Raw genomic sequence first — 24,407 nt, 5'->3', positions numbered from 1 at the left:
ACTTTAACTTCATCAAAAACTACCTTGACCAAAAACTTTAACCTGAACTTTGCACTTTCATTTTCTATGTTCAGTGGACCATGAAATTGGGGTCAAAACTATAATTTGGCACTAATAAAATTAGAAAGATCATATCATGGGGAACATGTGTACTAAGTTTCAAGTGGATTGGACCTCAACTTCATCAAAAAGTACCTTGACCAAAAACTTTAACCTGAAGTGGGACGAACGGAGGCACAGACCAGAAAACATAATGCCCCTCTACTAGGTGGGGAATAAAATGTGTATGGTGACCCTGTCTGCTGACAAACCTGGCCAACATTCCAAAAAATAGAACAACTGAGGAAACTGCATGTTTTTGTCTTTTATCTTGGAAACCTCTATAGATAGAGCAAATCTAACATGTGAAAAAGTCAAGAATGATGCGATCTGTCTCACAACTGAAATCAAAACACGGGCGAATGATAGGAGTTATTGCCCTTAAATGACATATTTAAGAATTTTATTTTCATTTTTGTCTATTATCTCAAAAAATATTAAAATAGATGGACAGAAACTTTGAACTGCAAAATGATCAGCAAGGCAAGATCTACAACTTAGTCCAAAAGATTGAAATCGTCAGTCTTTACTTTATTGCAGTTATTTCCCTTTAATGTTATGTTTACCATTTTTTCTGTGTTTTTTTGCATGTTATCTTGAAAACTAATGGATAAATAAATATATTTAAGAAGGAAAATGATCAGTAGGTTATATGATCTATCAATATGTCAACATGACTGAAATTGTCAGCTTACTCTTAATAGAGTAATTCCCCTTTAATGCTGATTTTTTTTTATTAAAAAGTGGCAATTGTTAAAGATGTAGGTTAGTGACACAGGCTCTGAAGACCCTCTTGTCCATTTTGAAATGTTTCATATACCACTAGGATTTGAATGGACTAAAGATGTTGACTAAAAACAATTTATTACAAAACTATGTTTATTTCTCAAACAAATGACATAATAAATAATGATGGATGTAATCATACAACTTTCACAATTTCTACTCATAAAATTAATTTACTGTTTTCTTGAAAAATATATGTATTTAATAAGTACAAATAGTATATATTTTTTGTACAATAACAATCATTTCTTTTTAAATAAACATTCTTCAAGATCAATCACAGTTTTTCTAAATGGATTTTTTAATCATTAAAAATCATAATAAAATCAAATCAAAAGACATCAGAAAACAAAGTAAGTGCAACAGTTTTACTAACTACTTACAGTTCAAATAGAATTAGAAAACTCCTTCTTTGAACAACATGAAAACAAAGTAAATAGAAATGAAATTCATAAGATTCTAACCACAAGTTACTACTTTGGTGCCAATTCAGCATCCAAATATGTTTTTTAGCATAGGCATTTACCAAGAAACAATCAGAAATACATACAACAATGTTCTCAAGATTGATTAAATAATGGAGACTTATATTTAGCACTTGTGTAGCACTTGTGTATCTCTTGGGGTTGCTACTGGTGTTGATACTTTGGGGATAATGGAGGTACCAAGGTGGCCAGAAATTATAGACTAATTTTGGACTGAAAGGAGATATAAATATTCAGCTGAATCTTAATGTCATAACAATGTTATTTTGTTATCAAGGACCTACTAAAATGGCTGCCATTACAGTGGGACACGAACTTTAAACTACATGACCAATACTAACCTAAAACATTAAAGCTTCTATACTCTTTATACTTTCACTCAGACAAACACACTTATTATGCACTTCATTTATTCTTATGTACTACAAAGGTCATTTTGAAATAAACAAAAAAATATTACATCATTTTACTATGCAGTAATTTTTTTATTAAACAGTGTATTGTTATATATGATTTTTGCAAGCATGACATAGCAAAAACTGAAGCATTTCAAAACAATTTGATCCTACATTTCTACAGTCAAGTATTGAACTGATTGTCTTTTAGTGTGAAGGTCTTTATTGGTTTGTTTTAAAACTTCCTAAAGCATAATGCATTAGAGGTTACATAATATTGGTGTAAATTGTAGATCTATGGTTACAAAAACTAAAACTATGTGACTAGTAAATAACTATTTTGAGTTGACATATGATATAGAAAACATAACCATAGTTAATATACAAAACATGGAAGTATTTTGTTACATTTTGATAGACGTTGGCGTAGTAGTTTGTACTTTAAAACGTATTTAGTATAACTGAAAATTTTTGCAGAAGTCTTTTGAGTTTTAATTAATCAGGTACCATGTTCCATTTAACACCATTCATTTAAAAACAGAAAATCATGAGTTTTGGCAGTTCTGCAAAAGACTTTTTAAAACATTTGAAGTGTTTTTCAGCAGTGCAAGCAAACATCTACTAGGCCTACTAGGCCATCTAGACAGAATTTAGATTCTATAGGGTTTTATAACAATTTGGAGTCTATAAATTGCACAAAAAGTTTATTTCAAAGCCGAATTATTATTTATTTATTTATAATATGTGTTAAGGCTGTATTTGTGGATCAAAAAAATGAAAATTTATATCCAGGTTTAGCTAGATAGTTCCTGTCATTTGACACATTGGATATTTATTTCTTACAAACAACTATCATACATTAATTAGATAGTTGACTTGATACTAACAATGATTGTCCTTATTTTGGTGGTTTAACAACAAATGAATTATATAGTAGTCTTTCTATACAAATCCCTTGCTAAGTGTGTTAATGTGTCCATAAATGTATAAACCCATAGTTATGTTTATTTATACATCTATGATGTGCATCTTTTGCTTTGTACATTTTTATCACAAAATACATATACAAAGTTTTGTGTAAGAAAACATGAAAAATATAACTTCCTTGATATATATTTAATCCTTGTGTACAATTTTGTAAAATTATCCTATAGCTTGATCTGTGATTAAAACAATGGCTTCCTTAAAGTTTGATAATGTTTCGGAAATAAATTTGGAAACAAAAACAAAAAATTGTAAATTTAAGAGCTTTTTTTATGGTTTAATAATTGATTGAAGGTAGATAAAAATTGAACTGTAGTAACACTTCCCCAAATTATTAAATATAATTATTAAAATGCACATAAATTGACAACTATACCACAAGAAAATTTATTCAATTTCCTAGTTTATATTGACACAGTTTTAAAACTAGATGTATGATTTTGATATATTCATTAATTGTATTACTTAGTCATTAAAAGTGCTAAGATTGTAACCTTGCATTATCATTTAAATTATTGGTCCAGTTAATTATATATCAGCTAAAAATTAAAAGGCTTTTAATGTCAAAATGTTCTATATTGAATGATTGACATTAACATTTAGACATCTAAAACATATATACCAGAATTATAACTTCATTTGTTACATTAGTGAGTTTTCGTACATGCAATCATGGTTTGATTGCGATTAATTGCCATTTACCCTCTAAACCTTGTAAAAAATGGTTTTACAACTGAATTTTTTTTCAATATGTGGTGCATGGTGTGACTTAACTATTCATTGACAGTTAAATTACTTGAATTGTATATGTACCCAGAGAATTTATAGAACCTGATTCATAGGTTCTCAAAATCAAACAAACTAAATTTCTTGTCAATCTGGAAAATAAGTGCTTCAAATTTCTGAGACATGATTCAAAATTTGTAAAATTTTTATGCATTTTTGATAAAGTTCTACACAACAAGGCTATAAATTGACAACAATTTGATATGCGTTAAATAGAATGGGGCTCATAGAAATACATTCCATTGAGGTAAATCAGATGTTTTCAGCATGTGCATTTCCTTGTTTTAATTTCATTTAAATGGTAAAAAAACAAAGTGGCTACCTAATTTAACGTCAAATAATGTAAATTTTACTTGATATAGGTGGTTTTGTTTCAAATATATGTATACAAGGCAATTTAAGCCTGTAAAAATTCATTACTATGACGGAAACTGTCTACAAAATTTTGCTTTTGATAAAGTGCTGTAATAGTAATCTATAGATGTCTACTTTTAAAAAAAAATGATAACTGTTGTGTAGTTTGTCAGTCATTGCAAACTTAGGTAAAAAATTGAAGTTATAGTGAAAATAAAATAATACTAGTAGTTCTATTTACTGAACATAAGTTTTCTCAAGGATTCTCGCTATACATGTACAAATCATTGGTTTTGACCATTTGCTCATAAATTTCATAGGGATTCAATAGATTGATTTTTTGTTGTTGTGAAACATGACATATATATAATATAGAATTCAGAAAAACTTAATACTGTAAATACAACAGACTCTCAGTTAAAATACAGGTGACATTTGAAATAAATGGCGAAGTTTTAACACTATACTTCCTGGAGGAACACTATACACGGTTTTATTCTTTACACGTCTATTATACAAATTTCCTCACTGATAATAAGGTTTTTGTAATTGATACTCACGCAGGAGTCAATATTTCAGATTTGTCTAGGATGAATTATACTTTTTGATATAAGTCATAATAATCAGTTGAATAATTTTGGACATTAATTAATTTATAAAAATACTTGAATAAACCAGAGACAGAATATTTGTTAAACAAACATCTCTATTTAGACTGGCACTACAATTGTGAAAAATAATATGGAACAGTTTCATCTGACATATATGTATATGTAATTATTGCGTTCCTTTTGTTACATGTATATAATGTGTCTGAGTGATCAAATAAAGTGTTGCCTTACACTTCACATAATATTGATTGCTGTAGCTGGGCCTTGATATCGTTGTTTACTGAATATGTATTTAAATTGTAAATAAAAAGTCATTCATTTACATTATTAAAGATGATTTGTAATATTACACAATTGAGCTTAATAATCTTTAACAGTAACAATTCTATCTAATTTTTTAAAAATTATGTTTGTTTTACATCATTAAACTGAAAATGTAAATAGTAACACAACATTTTGTGACATCTTAATATAAATTTGTTAGTATTTAATTCTTCTAACTATTTTCTACCATTCTAATGTGTCCTTTTGAAACTTTAATCTTGGACTATGTTCTGAGTAGAATTGTGAATACCATCTACGGTGTTTGCTTAGCAGACTATCCTCAGCTGACTTAACAAACAAAGGTTTGTTCAAATATCTTTTATTATTCCATATCATTATATCTCTCTCAACCTGAAAAAGGCAAAAGTTAGTTATTAATGTATACCAAACCTTTTATATAAATTAAGGATATGTGGTATGATTGCCAATGAGACAATTAATATTCTGAGTTCATCTATTGATTCAACTATGCATGCTGTCAACAATTTGTTTTTTAACCATCACATTTTTGATAGCAGTTTCATTATTTTAGTGATCATAATAATTTACTTTTAGCCAATTAAATTTCATATATAATCTGATGATGCTGTAATGTAATTTTTTTCTATCAAATATACAATATTTGTACTTCACATAAAATAGTACAGTAGCCATATTAGGATCATGTGGCCAATAATTAATTAAATGGAAGTAAGATGACACATGGTCAGTAAATCTTAGTGCTATTTTTATTTAGTTTGTGAAATTTCATACTTGAAAAAAAACTAGGTGTGTAATGGGACCAAGAAATAATTATATGAAAATGATGGAAAGACTGTCAGTTTAAGTAATTAAGCACAGTCATACATGAAGGAGGTTCAAGAGGAAGTATTGTCCCCTGGGTACACTTTTAAGGAGTGTCTGTTGAAACTCATTTTGTATACTTTACCGAAGCCAGAACAGTAGGCCAAAATGTTTTTTCTGATATCTACATAGGAAAAGAACCTGATTCTATTGGAACCAGTCATAATATATAGGTCTATTTCATACAATTTTTCTTCAACCCATAGAGGTCCAAGTGGTTCAAAATGGTAATATAGATTTTCCTACAACTTGTGCACTTTTGATAATAGGTTTAACCCATGGTCAGATTTCTCAGAGATTTACAAATGTTTTATATAGTATTGGCATTCTATAATTGACACAGCTTGACATGTTTTAACATTTCTCTTCATTGTCTTTTAATTCTCACTGAGTTTCAACTTAGTTATATATTACATGGGAATTGTTGTCTGAGGTGGAACTTAATAAATAGTTAATCCACTCTTCAAACAGTTAAAAAGGCAAAACCCAATAATCAATATTTCCCTGCAAATAAATTTGAAATTATATATCTATCTGTTTATCAAAGCAATTTAGTTATAAATTGATAGATACTTTTTCACATTTTGTTATCTTAAAGTATTTTTGACTTTTGTACACTTGAAGTTATGTAATAGGGTTCATGCATGCTTAAGTATTTAAGTTTTGTGATTGTATTATTTCACACAAATGTATGGAGGTTTTAAAAAAATAGTTTTAGCTGACTAACACTATTTTTTTTATGTGTTCCAACATAGGTTGATCAGGTCTGAAGTTCTGTACATCACAGCAATGTTTCATTATAAAAAACACTCACCAAAGATAAAGCCATAAATTAGAACTTTGCATAAAAAGTGTTTAATAATACTCACTTAACAGATTTAGATTAGGAAATATGAATACAACAATTTTAACCATTTTTACTGCCGTGATGCCTCTTAAATAAGGATAAAAAATAGGAGACATTTGGTGGCTTTATCACTGTATATAGGCATCAGAACACCAACTACCCACTCCAATTTAGAAAAAATGTAAAAGTGGCCCTTCCCTGGTATAAAATAGATCTTCTGATGTCATTGTTTACCTAAACTAACAAACTAATTTGACAAAATGAAACTTTTGGTAATAGAGAATTATATTTAAATTATTTTGCTAAAATTGACTTGTTCATTGGTTTGCATTAAAGATTGAGGATAAATATGCTTGATGGTATACTTATTTAAGATTTCCTGAAAACCAGGTTTATATTGTATACTTATTTAAGATTTCCTGAAAACCAGGTTTATATTGTATACTTATTTAAGATTTCCTGAAAACCAGGTTTATTTTGTATACTTATTTAAGATTTCCTGAAAACCAGGTTTATTTTTATTGGTAGTTGTAATCTTCAGAAAGTCCCATTTCAAGACTTAAACATTGGAATGTAGAAGGGAGTTACGTGTAAAATTCATAATATACCTGGTTTCTATGAAGTTAAACTATTTAGTTATAAGCTATGCAAATTTACCAAAGTACCAAAATTTAAAACAGAATAAATTCAAATACTATATTAAAAATAGAATAAATAATTGTTCCTGGAATACCAATTTTTGTGGATATTGAAGGTGAAGGAAGGTAAACCAAGATTTTAAATGTTCAACCAAATTTTAAAATTTCTATATGCTTGTATGCAGAATTTGGCAAAAAATTTGAATTCAAATGTTCACAAAAATGCAAGATTTACTCAATCCAAAAAAAAATGGTATCCCCAAAATGTAAAAGCGACGCAACTTGCAATCTTGTAACATCCCACCAACACTCCTAGTTAGGGTCTATAAGTAGGGCAGTTCATAAAATGCTTTCAATTATGATAAAAAAAAATCACCATATACTGTAGGAAAGTTCAAGGTTATATTCAAGTTATCTAATCCACTCATAAGTTAATATTTTACGACTGTACATGCAATTTTCTTTAACTCAGAGATTACAAAGTCCTGCAATTTCAAATTTGTGTTGTAAATGAATATAATCGTGCATCATAGGTATATTTAACCGTGCAACACAAAAGGTGTAAAGATATCGATATTCTGCTCATCTAATTGAATATTGTGCAAACTTTAAATATAAAAGAAGAGGTTTTCTTATTGTAGACTGTTTTTTTGGAAACATTTCAAAGCCATTCACTCACCCACCTAACAAAACAAAACATACACATTCACATACATTTGTTTCATGAGGTAAATTAAGGGGTAGGGTACCCTTACATACTGAAATATTTTTAAACAATTTATAAAAAAACAATAATTTTAAAGTAAACAAGTTTTGAAAAAAATAATTACATAAGTATATGGTTTATTTCATGAAGTTACATGCTGTCACAGAGAGCTGTGTCAAATGACTTCATTTTGAATTTATTTAAAGAATAATGTTTTCAATTAAGTGGGATAAGACTAAGAGATCTTTAAAAGCCTATCAAAATTAAATATTATACAATTCATAGTGTAGCAAGTATGAAATAAGTGTCATTAAAAATACTTCAGCAGTTTTGTGCATTTTGAAACAAGCTTCTGCAGTAGTTCAATTGTAGCCAAGCTCAGTTTATACACCCATATTTAGATTCTTTCCTTGTTTAATAGGGACTATTGATACACACAATATCAATATATATATATACTAATTTGAAAAGAGAAGGCTATTTGCTACATACCTGTATTGCTTCAGATACCATAAAGAATTTAGATAGTATAGTTGGAAGCCTCCTGTCTATATACACATTATGTACAACCTTCTGTACAAGAGGTTCAACAGGAGTAACTGATTGTATATAAACTCCACGCCCAAAAAAGGAAGAAAATTCTAAATATACAATGCCTGGGCCAATCTGTAAAAAAAATGAAGGCAAAAGCTGTTAGGTATAAGTTTAGCAGAAGCTGTTTCTGTTTTGCATAATGGGAAGTTCATACCTGATATATGTGATGCAAAAGCTGTGTGTTTTAGCATATAGGGTAGGTCATTCCTTTTATAGATTTAGCAAAAGCAGTTTGTTTTTAGCATTATGGGTAGTTCATACCTGAATAGCTTCAGCAGCCATAAGGCACTTAGCTATTATAGTTGGAACTTTCCAATCAAGGTACACATTATGCACAACCTTCTGTACCAGAGGTTCAACAGGAGTGATTGAATGTGTGAATATACCTCTACCAAAAATAGAATTTAATTCTAAATATACTATTGCAGGACCAATCTGAAAAAACAAGATTCCTTGTTGCATATCTGAGAATTTTTTTAAATGCAGATAGAACCATGTGCAGTTATTTTGAAATATGAAATACAGAATTTTCTACAGTATCCATTAATGACCAGTTTACAATCTTAATTATTTCTTACCAAGGAATTTTGTACTATACAAATCCTAGTTCTAAGAAGATGGATGCTATGCTTTCAGTAATGAATTTATGTTTTTTGAACGAATTTTCTTGCTACTCATAAAAAATGGTTAAAGCAATAGTATAATATTTTTTATAAAATTAAATTATATGAGTTATCTCCCCTCATAATTTATTTCAATATATGTGTAATACTGAGTTAAATTTGTATGCTTACAATTATTTAATGTCTTCATCTAATTGAAAATCCTCTAAATAAATTGCAAATCTATGTTAAATTTAGTTTCTGCTGCAGACTTCATGTCACCATGCAAGGGGTTGGGGGATCTGGAATTGCAAACCAAATTTTCTTTTTTTTATTTTAAGGACGAACTAGGTGCATTTCTGATAAATTTCAGTTGCAGACTTGGCAATATCTCTTTTGTAAATTGCCAGAATTACAAACACATTTTTACTTCCAAAGAGAACCTTAATGTCTATATAAGTGCAGTTATGAGATTGAAGGTTTTTTTAGCATGACATGACAGGTCCTAATGTTTTTTTGGTACTTAGATTTGGCCTGATTTAAGTTTAAATGTCCCTCTGGTATCTTTTGTCCCTGTTTGTGGTTTTTCCATTTTGAAAGAGGTGAAAGTTCAGGAAAAAGTTAAAATTTGAAGGAAATTCATTAAGGTTAGACATGTTAGAGTAGGGATTTTTTTTTATGTTGGCTATACCAAATCAATTGGCTATTACAGTAGCAAAGAAATAATGTTCAGGAAAATTTGTAAATAATGTTGAAACATTTCAAATATAACTACTGGTATATACAATTTGATAAGGAAAACCATGTTAACACCACAAATCAGATGTAAGAACATGTAAGAACATGATAGTGGTTATCTTTTTTCAGTTACAACAATGGAATTTATATTAAGTGAGTTGAATAATTGATATACAATTTGAATATATTAGCTTACTATTTGATTGATTTCATCATCAAAACCTGGGGGGAATTTAATTTGAAGTTATTTTGATGAAGCCTTTTAAGAACATGGGTAAATGTATTTTTAAAACACACAACATGAAGTACATGGGTAAGCAACTAAACTAGTTTAAACAAAACTTTGACTGTATTTCTCTAACTAACATGCTTATCTATATATGTATTGGGTATTATGCATTATAGACACCATATTAGCAGTACAGTTGTTAAATGTTTGTATGTCAATGGTATTTGACTATTATATTCATACTAAATCGTTAAACATCTTTATTTACTACATTTCTTTCCTAAGTAACTTTGTTCAATTTAGCATTAAGTTTGTAGTTTTTCATATACTTTGATGGATGGTTCTCCATGTCTTGGTGACAAATTATGAAATCTAACAGGTCTATATAGTTCCCTAAGGTAATACTCATATAAATTCTAAAATTCAACTGTATGCAATGCAAGGATTCATTTTCTTGCCAAATGAATTTTTAAAGAGTAAGTCAAAAGAATGCTTATTCATGTTCATGCACACTTTTTAAATTTAACATTGTGAGAATATTTTGCCCTGATTATATAATAGATATTAAAAATAAACACCAAAATTCTTACCTGGTTGGCTTGGACATCAAGATTAATTGGTGTGATAGTTTTGCCAAACATCCGTAGCTTGTGTGTGAGATTCAATACTCCTATATGTTCATTTGGGGCTTTTTGTGCTTCCCACTTTGCACTCCAGACATGGGAAGCAAAAGACCATACTGTGGACCACATATGTCTTAGGTCTATCCCAGCTGTCATGAATGGAGTATGGACATTGTATAAATGTTGAACATCAGCACCATTTTCTGGAACTTCCTATCAACAACAAAACAAGACCAATTTACTCTGGTGAAAATCTAATAATAGAGTTAAAAATTATACAACACTCTGTTGAATTTTACATCTTAAGATTGTTGGGTTCAGACAACTTTCATATTTTTCACTTAAATTTAATCTGTAAATAATCACCTGCTAAAAGCACATAATGAGCCATTATTGTACAAATTTGAGTTGTTAAAAGCACATGATGATGATAAGCCATTGTTGTACAAATTTGAGTTGTTTGCAAGAATGAAATAGGTAATGAATGTAAAGCCTGCTTCATTTTGGAATTTTTAGCCAACTAAAACTTATATTCCATGAAAGTATAGTTATATTATTTACTCTAGTGTTGTTTGAATCACAAGATACACAGTTAGATGCATGACACAGCAAAAACATTTGAAATGACCATGTTAATGAAATAACTGTTAAAATATATTAGAGATAAAGAGACAATGTTGATGAAGCTTTACATCAGTAATTACCCATACCTGTTACTAACTAAACTAACCTCAATGTGAGCATTAACATAATGTTCAGATCTGCCACCATAAGCCCATTTGCCACTTTGGATTTCTTCTATTTCTGGTGGCATCCAGTAGGGTTCTGTTCCTTCTTCGGCATGGTGCCATATATAGATCCAACCATTCATTTCTTTTGTAATATAAGATTTAACTTTTGCCATTTCTGGAACTGAAAATATATATTAAATGATAAAACATTGAAGTCTAAGGAATAATTCAAAAATAATCAAAATAGGTTGGTATTTTGGCAAAACTAGGAAAAAATAGTGTCTAATATTTTTTAATCTTCATTTTTATTAGCTCACCTGGCCCGAAGGGCCAAGTGAGCTTTTCTCATCACTTGGCGTCCGGCGTCCGGCGTCCGGCGTCGTTAACTTTTACAAAAATCTTCTCCTCTGAAACTACTGGGCCAAATTAATCCAAACTTGGCCACAATCATCTCTGGGATATCTAGTTTAAAAAATGTGTGGCGTGACCCGCCAAACCAACCAAGATGGCCGCCATGGCTAAAAATAGAACAATGGGGTGAAATGCAGCTTTTTGCTTATAACTCAAAAACCAAAGCATTTAGAGCAAATCTGACATGAGGTAAAATTGTTTAACAGGTGAAGATCTATCTGCCCTGAAATTTTTAGATGAATCAGAGAACCTGTTGTTGGGTTGCTGTCCCTGAATTGGTAATTTTAAGGAAATTTTGCTGTTTTTGGTTATTATCTTGAATATTATTATAGATAGAGATAAACTGCAAACAGCAATAATGTTCAGCAAAGTAAGATTTACAAATAAGTCAACATGACCAAAATGGTCAATTGGGTCCCTAAGGAGTTATTGTGCTTTATAGTCAATTTTAAACAATTTTCATAAATTTGTAAATTTTTACTACCGGTAACATTTTCCACAGAATATACTGGGCCAAGTTCACTATTGATAGTGATAATTGTAAGCAGCAAGAATGTTCAGTAAAGTAAGATGTACAAACATATCACCATCACCAAAACACAATTTTTTCATGAATCCATCTGATTCCTTTGTTTAATATTCACATAGACCAAGGTGAGCGACACAGGCTCTTTAGAGCCTCTAGTTTGTAATGCTGAAACTTTTCAGATTTGTATGGATTTATTTTTGGAAAGTAATCATGCAATTTGATGTGTTTAATATGACATTCACAGTTCTAGAAATAAAACTGACATACAGTTTCTTGATTAAAAGTATTAATAAGTCTGGTTGGATTTTGATTTGGTAGGCTTATATGGTATAAAATTTTATTTTGATTGTTCAAGGATTTTAACAGTTAACAATATAAATCCTTGATTTTTTTGTAGCGTTATATATACCTTATTCCTATATTTAGACATTATAAAGTTATATTTAAATAACCACAAATTGTTAAGTCACATGTGCATATATTTGGGTTTTAAATTATTGAGGAAATAGGTTACCTATATTGATATATTACTGATAGTCTTATGAACTTTTGTAAATTAAAATAAAGAATAAATTTAAATAGAACTGAGATTGTATTTGTTTGTATAGATACAACATGTTTACTGGATTGCACAATATTTGGAAACAATAGGTTTGTTCAAAAGAACTGGCACTATTATTAGTTTTGTCTGATGATAGGGGTACTAAACTAGGACTATTTTAAAATCCTATCTTACAACATGTTGTTTAATGAAAACATTATAATATATAATAAAACATATGTAAGAAATTTAAGAGGCTGCAATTGTAGTTCTAAGGTATCAAACATGATTTAATACACATTTCAAACATTTCTTTGGTTTTACCACTTGCTCAAATGACTACAGAGGAAATAACATAAAGTAGGTTTAATGTACAGGAATTATTTTTACAAATTTGTAGTGTGTAAATAGGAAACAATCTAACTAGCTGACATCTTGAACTTGAATTGTTTAACAGTTACACCACACAATTGGATATGATACTTAAAATATTAATTGAAAAAAAATTATAACGTAAATTTATATAGTATTTTTTTTATTATAAAAAAATGTAATTTAGGTATCTGTTAATTGTTAAAGTTGAAAAGTCTTTAAGAGTTATATAATTATGGCATATTAGTTTTCATTTATCTAGTTCTAATTTCTTGAAAATGAATCTTTCTGAAAGATGCATGAAATATTTTCCACTTCATGGATGTTAGTGAATTGTTGAAGGATGTCTCATACAGATGATTTAGCTATGGACATCATCAATGACATCTGTTACTATTTGTATCACCTATCCCCCAAACATATATATATATATATATGCAAATTACGTGCACTGTTAGTCGTTGTAGGATTTTAAAAAGGTAAACACATGTACTTAAAGTATAAATTATGATGACAGATATAAAAGGGCCACTGTTTTGAAACCCTGAACTAGAAAATCAATAAATATTATAAATCCACCAAAGAACATACTGCAGGGCCCAGTTAAATTATTAAACCAATGGTTACATAACAAAGAGTTAAACCTTCTGTTGAGTAACTGGTAGTAAAATATTCATTGAATGTTGTAATTTTTATCATATTTTTTTATCCAAAAAAAAATTATCAACGCTTTTTCTCAGTCCTAGGATGAGTGTTTGATCAATAGTCTAGATAAGATAACTTAATGATATGATATGCAGCATCTAGGTTCATACAATAGTACAATATCAATGCAGACGTGAAATAAGGCACATTGTGTTTGAAAAGGAAGTGTTTATTCTTGAACTGCTGAATGAAGAAAAAAGGGAGGGACTGTAAGCTTGATCAGTTTCGGGGTAACTAAATAATGGTTGTTCAAAACAAATAATATGTTTTACCAGACTTTGAGTGACCTTTCCGATCATATAGCAGTTTACCATGATTATTCTGTTTGTTGCCTTATTTTATGCCTTATTTTATTTATTTTTATCTCAAAGGGAAGTTTTCCCAATTGTTTTTTGGGGGGTTTTGTTTGTCATAAACTCCATACGTACTATTTTCTGAGTAAGGAATTTTGGTACATTTGCCATCTGAACCCCGGAATTGCCAGCCATGGAATGGGCATTCTATACAGTCTCCAACAACACGGCCTCCAGCAGCAAAATTGGCTCCTAAATGTGGACAGTAAGTGTCGACTGCATGTGCTTCTCCAAATTCGTCTCGAAATAAGGCTAATTGTAAACCTGTTTAAAAAATTACATAAAAACATTTTTAGAAGTAATAAAGAAGTAGCATTTGTGTTATTAAATATTATCTAATATTGCGCCCTTTTCCTACACTGCAGCTTATTCATCTTCCTGAAAATTCAATCACCCAATAAGCCTATTCCTTCAAGGGACATCAAGTTTGCTTCCTTAGTACAGGGTCTTCCTGGGTACAGGGTCTTTGACGTGGATTGGTTGACAACGCGAGTGAGAACAAACAACTGACTTAAAATATATGTTGGTCTTTTACTAAACAACTGGGACTATATAGAAACATCATAGAGGATAACGTTATATCTGCCGAGATTGCTTTTACGATACAGAGAAGATGGACAACATAAGATTGCCAATCTTGTTGAAATACCACACAACTTTTGATATCACTTATATATATGTTTTAGTATTTAAGCTAATGATATTTTACTGTTAGTTTTACAGCACATTTCAGTCAGTATGTAGCTAATGGTAATATCTTTGGTTAGCTTGCTTGTTAGCTGAACCGTGCAGTCATTGTTAGGTAAGGTAAACTTCCCTCCTTTAATAGTAGACTAGCCCAACAGATAAAAAATCTATCTCTCTGTAGGACTAAGCCACTTTAAAGGAGGGAAGTTTACCTTACCTAACAATGACTGCACGGTTCAGCTAACAAGCAAGCTAACCAAAGATATTACCATTAGCTACATACTGACTGAAATGTGCTGTAATATACAATATTTTTTATAAATGTTATCCAATATTTCATGTTATACGCACTGTTTTATATGTTTATTGGAATGTATATAATGTTATACAAGTGGTGAGACTTTAATAAAATATTGAATCTTAGTATCATATTTCTGATTAATCTAGCATTAAAGTTGTTCCCAAAATAACCCGTATTGGCTTTACATAGACCCTAAAGTAATTTTATAAACTTCGATGTATTCAGACTTTATCATTTTTTAGAAAAATTAATTTTTGAAATATTTTTATTACAGCCTTTTCTTTAAAATTTATATTTCATTGATTGTATTAAGAATTAGATAGTTTATATCATTTGATAATTACGAGCCCTTCCTATGTCGGAATTATTGGGGTCAAGATAATTACGAGCCCTTCCTATGTCGGAATTATTGGGGTCAACATAATTTTGAAGGACTTTCTCAAGATTGCAGATTAATGTTCTATTTGTATGAAGTTCAAGGTTTTGTTTAGTTAGTCGTCTAGTGTATGATATGTATATGTAGCGAGCAATTTAGATCTTTGCATTTAGTAAAATTGAGAACGTGTCAAAGTACGTATCTTGTTGAAACCCATAATATATTATATGACCTTTGTTTTGGTTATTCGTCGATCATGAGACAGCAACACTGAGTGCCCCGAACAGCAGCCCAATGACTTTAAAGAGCCATAAATCCCCCACCCCCCCCCGCCCCCCCCCCCCCCCCCCGAAAATGCAAACAGTATGTGCATGGTAAATAAAGTTGAATCTAAAAAGGGTTTATAGCCTTTGTGTTAGTTATTCAAGATGGGTAAATGTCATATACGTTTATTATCTATTAAGGGTGAACTAATTATCATTAATAGGAATAATTCTTTAGACGTTTTCGCTATAGAATGGTTAAAAATTGAATGTTTAACAAATTCTTTAGCTCAAACGAATGGGTATCCTTAAAACATAGTTAGAATGTATAATACATATGGAGTACATATTTGATTCATATTGGCTTTTCCGTTTTAACGCCGTTTAATTGTCGGGCACTCAACCAAGTACTTTGACAACTAATATGAGGACAAAATATTATGAAATCACCACTAGCTACCTAACATTTAATATTGCTTTATAGGCCAACTTGTAAAGAATCTCCAGGTCAATTTACATAATACGGAAAAAAATTAAATACATTTTGAATATATTTCAATTAATTGTAGGTGGTATCTTAGGTAGAATTTACATTTGGTATTAAGTAAAAAGGTTATAGTATATAAAAAGGGTCATTCAAGTGTCATTCTGGAACTTCGAGTATTAAATACTAGTACATGTATGTAAAAAGGGGGGATGACCATATATCAAGGAGGATATAAAAAGAAAACAGAAGAAGACAACACAAAAGTTAAACGAAAAAAAAAACCAGTTGCAACATAAACTCAATAGAAATGTCACATAATATTACACGGTCGTGAACTTACATTTGCCATGTCGGGGCCTTTCATATCTGACAAATATTAAACGGTATGGGTTCTTCTCATTGATGAAAAAGGCCTTATGGTTAACTATAGTTGCATTCATTCACTTTCTTTTGATTCAGGTGTATAGTTGTCTCATTTCCTGTTACAATATTTACTATATCCCTTACGTAATATTGTATATAAGTTCTAGGTCTGTGATTTTGCTCCATGAAAAAAAATTGTAAAGTAACCATAACACAGGATTTGATTTAAACGATTGCTGTTTGAATAATTTACTTTTAGTATTGATAGATTTTTTATTTAATCTAAAGTCGATGAAGACAAAATGTTAACCTTCTCAATTGCATACTAACTTCTATTATAGTTGTGAGAAATGTAGCACAATCAATGGTGCTCCTTCCCTTACGGAAACAATTTTCATATCTGATAGGAAATCTTTGTCATACCCGGTTCTTAAAGTCAATAACTGATAAATCTCAATCTGCAATATTACTAATACTGGCATAAATGTAAGAAGATGTGGTATGAGTGCCAATGATACAACCCTCTTATCCAAGTCACAATTTGTAAAAGTAAACCATTAAAGGTGAAAGTAAGGTCTTCAACACAGAGCCTTAAAGTGTCTTATACACCGAACAGCAAGCTATAAAGGGCCCAAAAAATGACATGTGTAATACCTTTCAAACGAGAATATCTACAGAAGCAAAAGATGTGCTTAGACAAGATAGTCATCTAACATATTTGGTAGTTTAGAATTTCCTGTCTTTAGCAGTATATGCGATAACGTTCCTGTGATTTTCTAGAGATTCATAGAAGATAGGATACTAACTGGGTATCAGTTGTGCACTAGAACGTGTAATTGATGGAGGCTCTTAACAGCTTCTAGTTATATGAATATCTCATAATGATAGGTTTTCATTCAAATAACTAAGAGACAAAAATGACAGAAGAACAACAATTTACATGGTTTCGCTGTAAGGCCTTCTGTAAAAGCTTGGCCATTTTTGTTCTTGAGTCATTTTGAAAAATGGTTTTTGATGAACCTAAAAACCAGAATTTAGTCGTAGAATTGAGAAACATGTTCTTTTTTAAAAGTTATGCCTAGAAATCGAGCCTATTGCTCTCTTTTAGCTGACACATCTATAGTTTCATTAGTAAATATCTTATTTCGCCGGAAGTCTGAAGAGCAATTCCAAAGATAATTACTTTTTCAAAGATCACAATGGATAGCTTTTGTTCGTTATCTGTATAAATTTCTTTGACTTGCTAGTTGACAAATTAATAGATTTTATTTGATATTGAAGCTTTGCCAGGAAACAAGCAAGTCATGTTTATTTAGTAATTTAACTACGTGTTAATAGAGTCAGTGATCAAATGACAGTTTAATCCTTACACAGAACAACATAAATAAATCATGTACAGATAAATACATGAAGTCATGAATGGAACGGTACAACACACACACACACACACACACACACAAAAAACACCAAATAGTTTACAAATACCATATAGTTTATTCACAAACATATGAACCATACACAGCTTCGGTTTCTTATTGTTTACGCATCATTTTAGTTACTGTAAGATGCTTCCTGTCCCACTTACGCATACCCACATCTTGTTTGACAATGAAAAATGCTTCCTGTCCCACTTCCGCATATCCACATATTGTTTGACAATGAAAAATGCTTCCTGTCCCACTTACGCATACCAACATCTTATTTGGCAATGAAAAATGCTTCCTGTCCCACATACGCATACCAACATCTCGTTTAGCAATGAAAGTTGCTTCCGGTCCCACTTGCGCATACCCACATCTTGTTTGGCAATGACAGATGCTTCCTGTCCCACTTACCCATACCCACATCATAATCGCGATGAAAGGTGATGCCTGTCCCACTTACGCATACCCACATCATAATGGCGATGAAAGATGATGCCTGTCCCACTTACGCATACCCACATCATAATGGCGTTGACAGGTAATGCCTGTCCCACTTACGCATACCCACATCATAATTGCGATGAAAGGTGATGCCTGCCCCACTTACGCATACCTACATCTTGTTTGACAATGAAAGATGCATGTTTCCTGTTCCAATTACGTATACACACATCTTATTTGTAACATACAGAAGCTTCTTATTATACTTACGCATACCCACATCTATTTGGCGCTGCATGTGACTAGTACTTAATCTTGTTTTATCATTCTTGTGTATAAATGGATTATGTGTGATATAAAATAAGAAAGAGATGTTGTATGACTAAAGACCAAATGACACAGAAATAAACAGCTATAGGTCACCGTACGGCCTTCAACAACGAGCAAAGCCCATACCGCATAGTTAGCTATTGTTTCATTTCTGTATAGAGCTGTGCTAAGTGTGATATCGATTGTAACATTTCTGTGTAAAACTGGGCCAAGTGTGATATATAATTATATTTCTGTGTAAAACTGGGCCAAGTGTGATATATTGTTACATTTCTGTGTAAAACTGGGCCAAGTGTAATATATTGTTACATGTCTGTGTAAAAATGAGGCAAGTGTGATATATTGTTACATTTCTGTATAGAGATGTGCTAAGTGTGATATATTGTTACATTTCTGTGTAAAACTGGGCCAAGTGTGATGTACTGCTACATGTCTGCGTATGATTGGGGTGTGTGTGTTATTCTGTAATATTGTTGTATAGAACTGTGTCAAGATATACTGTTACATTTCTGTATAAAACTGTCTTGCGAGATGTACTTGTTTTGCTCTATGATCAATACCCATGAATACCCAGACTGTGTTGTTTTTTGTATAATTCATTGCTCTGGATTTTTTTTTGTACAATGTATTTCTCTGTTTACATGATTTAATGCTGTATTAGTCTATGTTTAATATCTGATATTTATATAATTTATTGCTCTGTTTACATTGGTGTAAGATTAAGTGCTGGTGTACCGTGTCGTTTTCTTATTTCATGTGACGTGAAATATATATATATTATCCTTTTCAAATGAAATTAAAATTAAAGATATAGGATTTTATTTCATCAAAACAATCAAGATTTATGTTGTTGGTAGGTATATAGTTTCATGTATTATATTCTGTCAGTTATAAAATAACACATTAATATATTTTTTACCTCTAAAAATGAGACAATCAGGAAATAACTTTCACCTGACATGCGTCATTATATATTCAATACAAGAATGTATTTATTCGTAATTAAAAGGATTAATCTATCGTAGATGTCCTAATTAAATTAACATGCACCTGTCGTAACTTGTACCATAGATGCTTGTACATTAGACTGAACACCTTAATTGATTGAAAATATTAAGGTCAAATATTAAAGGTGTTTGAAAGTGCTTGTATACTTACTTTAAATACGTGTGAACTATTTATTTTATACTTCAGATTATGTTTGACTACGAACAGGACACCGTGAGGTTAATCTTTCGGGCAGCATGAACAATTTGATTGCCGGTATATAATCATATTAAAGTCTTAACGCCATAACTTTTATAAGTTCCTTTAAGAGGCGGAAAATACAAATTAGAACCCTTTAAATAAAATAAAAGAAACAGTGCAATGTACCAAGATTTTGTTAAGTATTGTGCAAACCATGCAAATACTCTCACACATACACCTTTTCTTCCGACTTTGTGCTCTGTTTTTAACCTGTGGATGAACATTGGACTTGATAGATATACGAAGATGTGGTATGCGTGCCAATGAGACAACTCTCCATCCAAGTCACAACTTATAAAAATAAACCATTATAGGTCAAAGTGCGGTCTTCAACACGGACCCTTGACTCACACCGAAAAGCAAGCTATAAAGGGCCCCCAAAAAATAGCGGAAAAACTAAGGATCTAACCAGGTACTTTCTATACTAATATAGTAAGTCCCTGGTCTAATCTATAAAAAAAAAACCAACAACCAAGAAACGATAAACACTTATGAACCACATCAACAAACTACAACTACTAAACATGAGGATATCAGATTCCTGGTGTACATATAATTTATAGGTAATACATCATATTGTCTGATCAATTATATGTTTATTACCTTGTCCTGGTAATATTACTATAATTGTTAATGTTAATTATTAACGTATAAATCAATAAGTAACTAATACTTTATTGGCCTAGACATCAAATTTATAGCCAGATGTTATACAGACAAAATATAAATGTGTTCCTTTTCTCTAACAACTCTTTCCTATGATCAAAATTCGCAAATTGTTCAACTAAGAATTCATTTTGAATAAAAAGATCAAAACCATTCCTCGAAGAATAATATCGACATAGGTAAAAAGCACTTTCATCATCCTCATATAGTCTTGTCGTTCTTTCTTTACCCTTACCCTTTTTCTGTATAGTTAAGTAATATTTATGTTGATTATATTATAAACGCGTTCTCAAATGCAATTTGTATAGTTATATAAATTGCATTGTGGAGAAGATATTGTAAGTAAGACATAAGACATAAGACATATTTAGCTTTATTTAAAGTTGGTATATGCATACAAATACAAAGCACGTCGGATTCTTTGAGCTTTGAGTAAATAAAATAATTTTATGTTTAAACTAAAATTTTCTAAAACAAGTAACCATCTTTGTGAAGGAAGGCTGAATGTGAGAAGTTTTAAAACTATTTGAGTGTACAATGCACAATGATTGAAACCTTTTCTGTCAATTGAAATGCCATGGTTTGTGAAGCGAATACAAGTTTTACGAATCACTCGATTATGTCGCTTCATGAATTCACATAAATCAATTTAAATTATTTTATTACATTTGCACCCATTTTTATATACATGTATCTCATTACTATTTTTAATACTGAGTGATTTTACCCACGTTTTACAGAAATAACACAAATACTATTTACCACTAACTTTTTAATACTATAAAAACAAAACCGACGAGTATTATACTTGCAAAACAAAAATATTTCAAAAAGCAATGAAACCTTGTGGGAATCCCAGATTTTGAAATGTAGGGGAGGCCGGGTCCCTGGCAAGTCACCGTTTGGAGAGTTTTGTAAAAAGGGTATGTAATTATTATATATATAGCCCGTATAAGGGGAACCTGCACCAATAACCCTCTAATCTGCCTATAGTCTCGTTCCACATGTATAGGAATAGGTATGTTTTCTTTCGTTAGTATGCTGAGTGAACGACTTTGAAATGTTTCAAAAAAGAAGTCAACAAGAAGAAAATATGTTTGAAGTTTGTATAATATTCAATTATATATGCGCAAAATACCCGCATCTTTAAATCTTTTGTGTTGCACAATTGAATGTAATTGCGTTGCACGATTATATTTATTTACAATACAGATTTTAAAATACAGGACTTTGTATTCTGCAAGTTAAAAAAAACTGCACGTAAAGTCGTTAAGTATATACAACTTTAAGACTTGTAAATAACCTTGAACTTTCCTACTCACGGTATATGGTGATATTTTTTTTATCACAACTGAAAGCATTTTATGAACTGCCCTACTTATAGACATAAACTAGGAGTGTCGAGGGGATGTCACAAGATTGCAGTAGTTAAACAAAACTGTCGTGTACCTTTATCATAGTATATAGCCGTCTTAGTAGGAAAAGACTTCCTCCTAGAGCCCTCTTTTTGACAGAATATGCATAGACATATATGCTCAGCATGTATGCAGGGTAGTTCAAAAGGAAGTATTGACAAATATATTAAAGGAAGTTTATAGTAAACTGTATCAGATGAATGAACATAAAATAAAACAATGATCATATAATTTAGATTTAAAGGATTGGCAAAGACACACTGTATAACCTTACGGCTACATGAGGTGTTCATTACTTTAAATTGTTTTATATTAGTTGTAATTGATGCAGTAAATTGCTTTACTCTTCGTGGATACAACACAAATAAATAAACAAACAAAACTGTTAAAATTCTTACCTAAAACCTGAATATTTTTTGTCTCTGACTTTTTGAGTTGAAAACTTTCAGTAAGACCGAACCATCCGTTGGGGTATACCGGTGGCACTTCTCCGACCATTCGAGATTTCTGTACAATATTTGCCATGTCTTTCATTGAAAACTTTCCTTCTGTGACATATCCAATGTCTCCTAATATCCTGATTCTGTTCAATGGCACACAGAATAACTGGTATAGGTAATACATCGCAACACATACTGCCGTTAGACAAATGTAGGTATAAATTGAATAAAAATCTAAAAACGTTGAAAAGAATGAAATAATCGAACTCGTAGAAAATGACTTATACCACAAGTTTCCAACTTCCAGTAATGGCACTTCTAACACCTTTTGCGACACACATTTAGTTACTGCAAAAGTTAATATACACAACAAAAATCCAATAACTGATTTTTTCCAATAGGCATATAAGGCCATAGTAGAAAGACGGCGTGCAAATCACAATTATGATCGATGTACTTGTAAAACAGTCTTTTTATAGCCCCACTCACTTTCTGCGATTATATTTTAAACCTCCAACGGATATACAACCACAAACTTTAATAGTATTGGTTTTCCAAATTTTTAATTATATACTGAATGCATGAGTTGAGTTTAAACATGACTTTATACATGTTTTGTTGTTGTATACCGTTAACAACGGTACAACACACGATAACTTGCTCAAGATCAATAACTAGGTTTATACCCGTATATTTCAAAATCTGGCCAGGTAGAAATGCAAAACTTTGTAAAATGATCCCATTATTTGTTTTGTTTACATGCGTTCCTTTGGTTCGTAGTAAAATTCTTGACCTGATTCTGTTTCATTCAGGTATTAAAAGCTCAAATGCAAGTATTTAAAATAGTTTCCCAGGAGTGACATTCAATATTATACTGTTACAGTCACAAAGAATGCACGTAATAATATTATTTCACAAAGGACTTTTTTTTTATTTTTAATTAAAATCCGTGTTTTCATAAGTGATTTTAACGAGGAAATAAACTATGCTATTGTCATTTGGATGCGCATGTACTGTACAATCACGATCAATCATCATACATGTACATTATGTGAGATTTATACCTATGCGTCTGTGTGAAAGTCCTCAACAATTTTGCCTAAAATGGGGATATACATACAAACTTAAATTCGCGACCATCTTAACTTGAATATAAAAATAAGGAAATTAAGACTATTTGCCCCTTAAAAATGTAATTTGCGATTATCAGAAAATGTAAATTAAAAACGATGAAGTTGACAAATACCTGTGTGTTGAATTTTTGTATGATTATCTTACTGAAGGCTACTTGTTTTTTGTTCATAATGACTTACATCAAGGATTGTTTCATCATGCGTCACATTTTCTGGATCGTCGGGTCTATCTTCATGCGTCTATCATGCAACCGTCCTGCACATCATCACAATTGTCGACAAAATACATGCAGACATTCAGTTTTCACAAATAACAATAAAGCTAAACTTTTATAGAAGCTGTCAACAGTTGGTTTGAAGGTATTTCAGAATAACAGGCACCCATACTGTAATAATAATAAAAAACAGTTTATAAGGAAGAAGGTTACTTTGGCCGAAATATTATTGACTTTTTTAATAGTGCATTTTATATACAATATCTGTTTGACAAAGGTAATATAAGATATTTGGGACTTTTTTTTAGCAAATTGAAAAGTGTCATTTTTCA

At 30.7% G+C, this 24,407-nt stretch overlaps 1 protein-coding gene across 2 annotated transcripts; it reads right to left on the bottom strand.

Annotated features, from left to right (window-relative positions):
- Nucleotides 1–1,032: 1,032 nt before the first annotated feature.
- Nucleotides 1,033–23,615, bottom strand: LOC134707251 (cholesterol 7-desaturase nvd-like). 2 transcript variants are annotated; one of them, XM_063566856.1, is made up of 6 exons: nt 22,686–23,615; nt 14,362–14,550; nt 11,375–11,556; nt 10,612–10,857; nt 8,714–8,887; nt 1,033–5,175 (listed from the first exon to the last, which is right to left on the bottom strand). In XM_063566856.1, exons 1-6 carry the CDS (start codon nt 23,140–23,142, stop codon nt 5,008–5,010), a joined length of 1,416 nt encoding a protein of 471 aa, XP_063422926.1. In that variant the 5' UTR covers nt 23,143–23,615; the 3' UTR covers nt 1,033–5,007. The 2 variants fall into 2 exon arrangements, with proteins under 2 accessions (XP_063422926.1, XP_063422925.1); XM_063566855.1 differs by lacking the exon at nt 8,714–8,887 and adding an exon at nt 8,351–8,524 and having other exon boundaries at nt 1,034–5,175; nt 22,686–23,614.
- Between the last annotated feature and the right edge of the window lie 792 nt (nt 23,616–24,407).

This window comes from Mytilus trossulus, chromosome 2, assembly GCF_036588685.1.
Source record: "Mytilus trossulus isolate FHL-02 chromosome 2, PNRI_Mtr1.1.1.hap1, whole genome shotgun sequence".
Taxonomy (NCBI): Eukaryota; Metazoa; Mollusca; class Bivalvia; order Mytilida; family Mytilidae; genus Mytilus; species Mytilus trossulus.
Note: the sequence above shows the minus strand (reverse complement) of the source record. Positions and strands in the feature narration are given on the sequence as shown.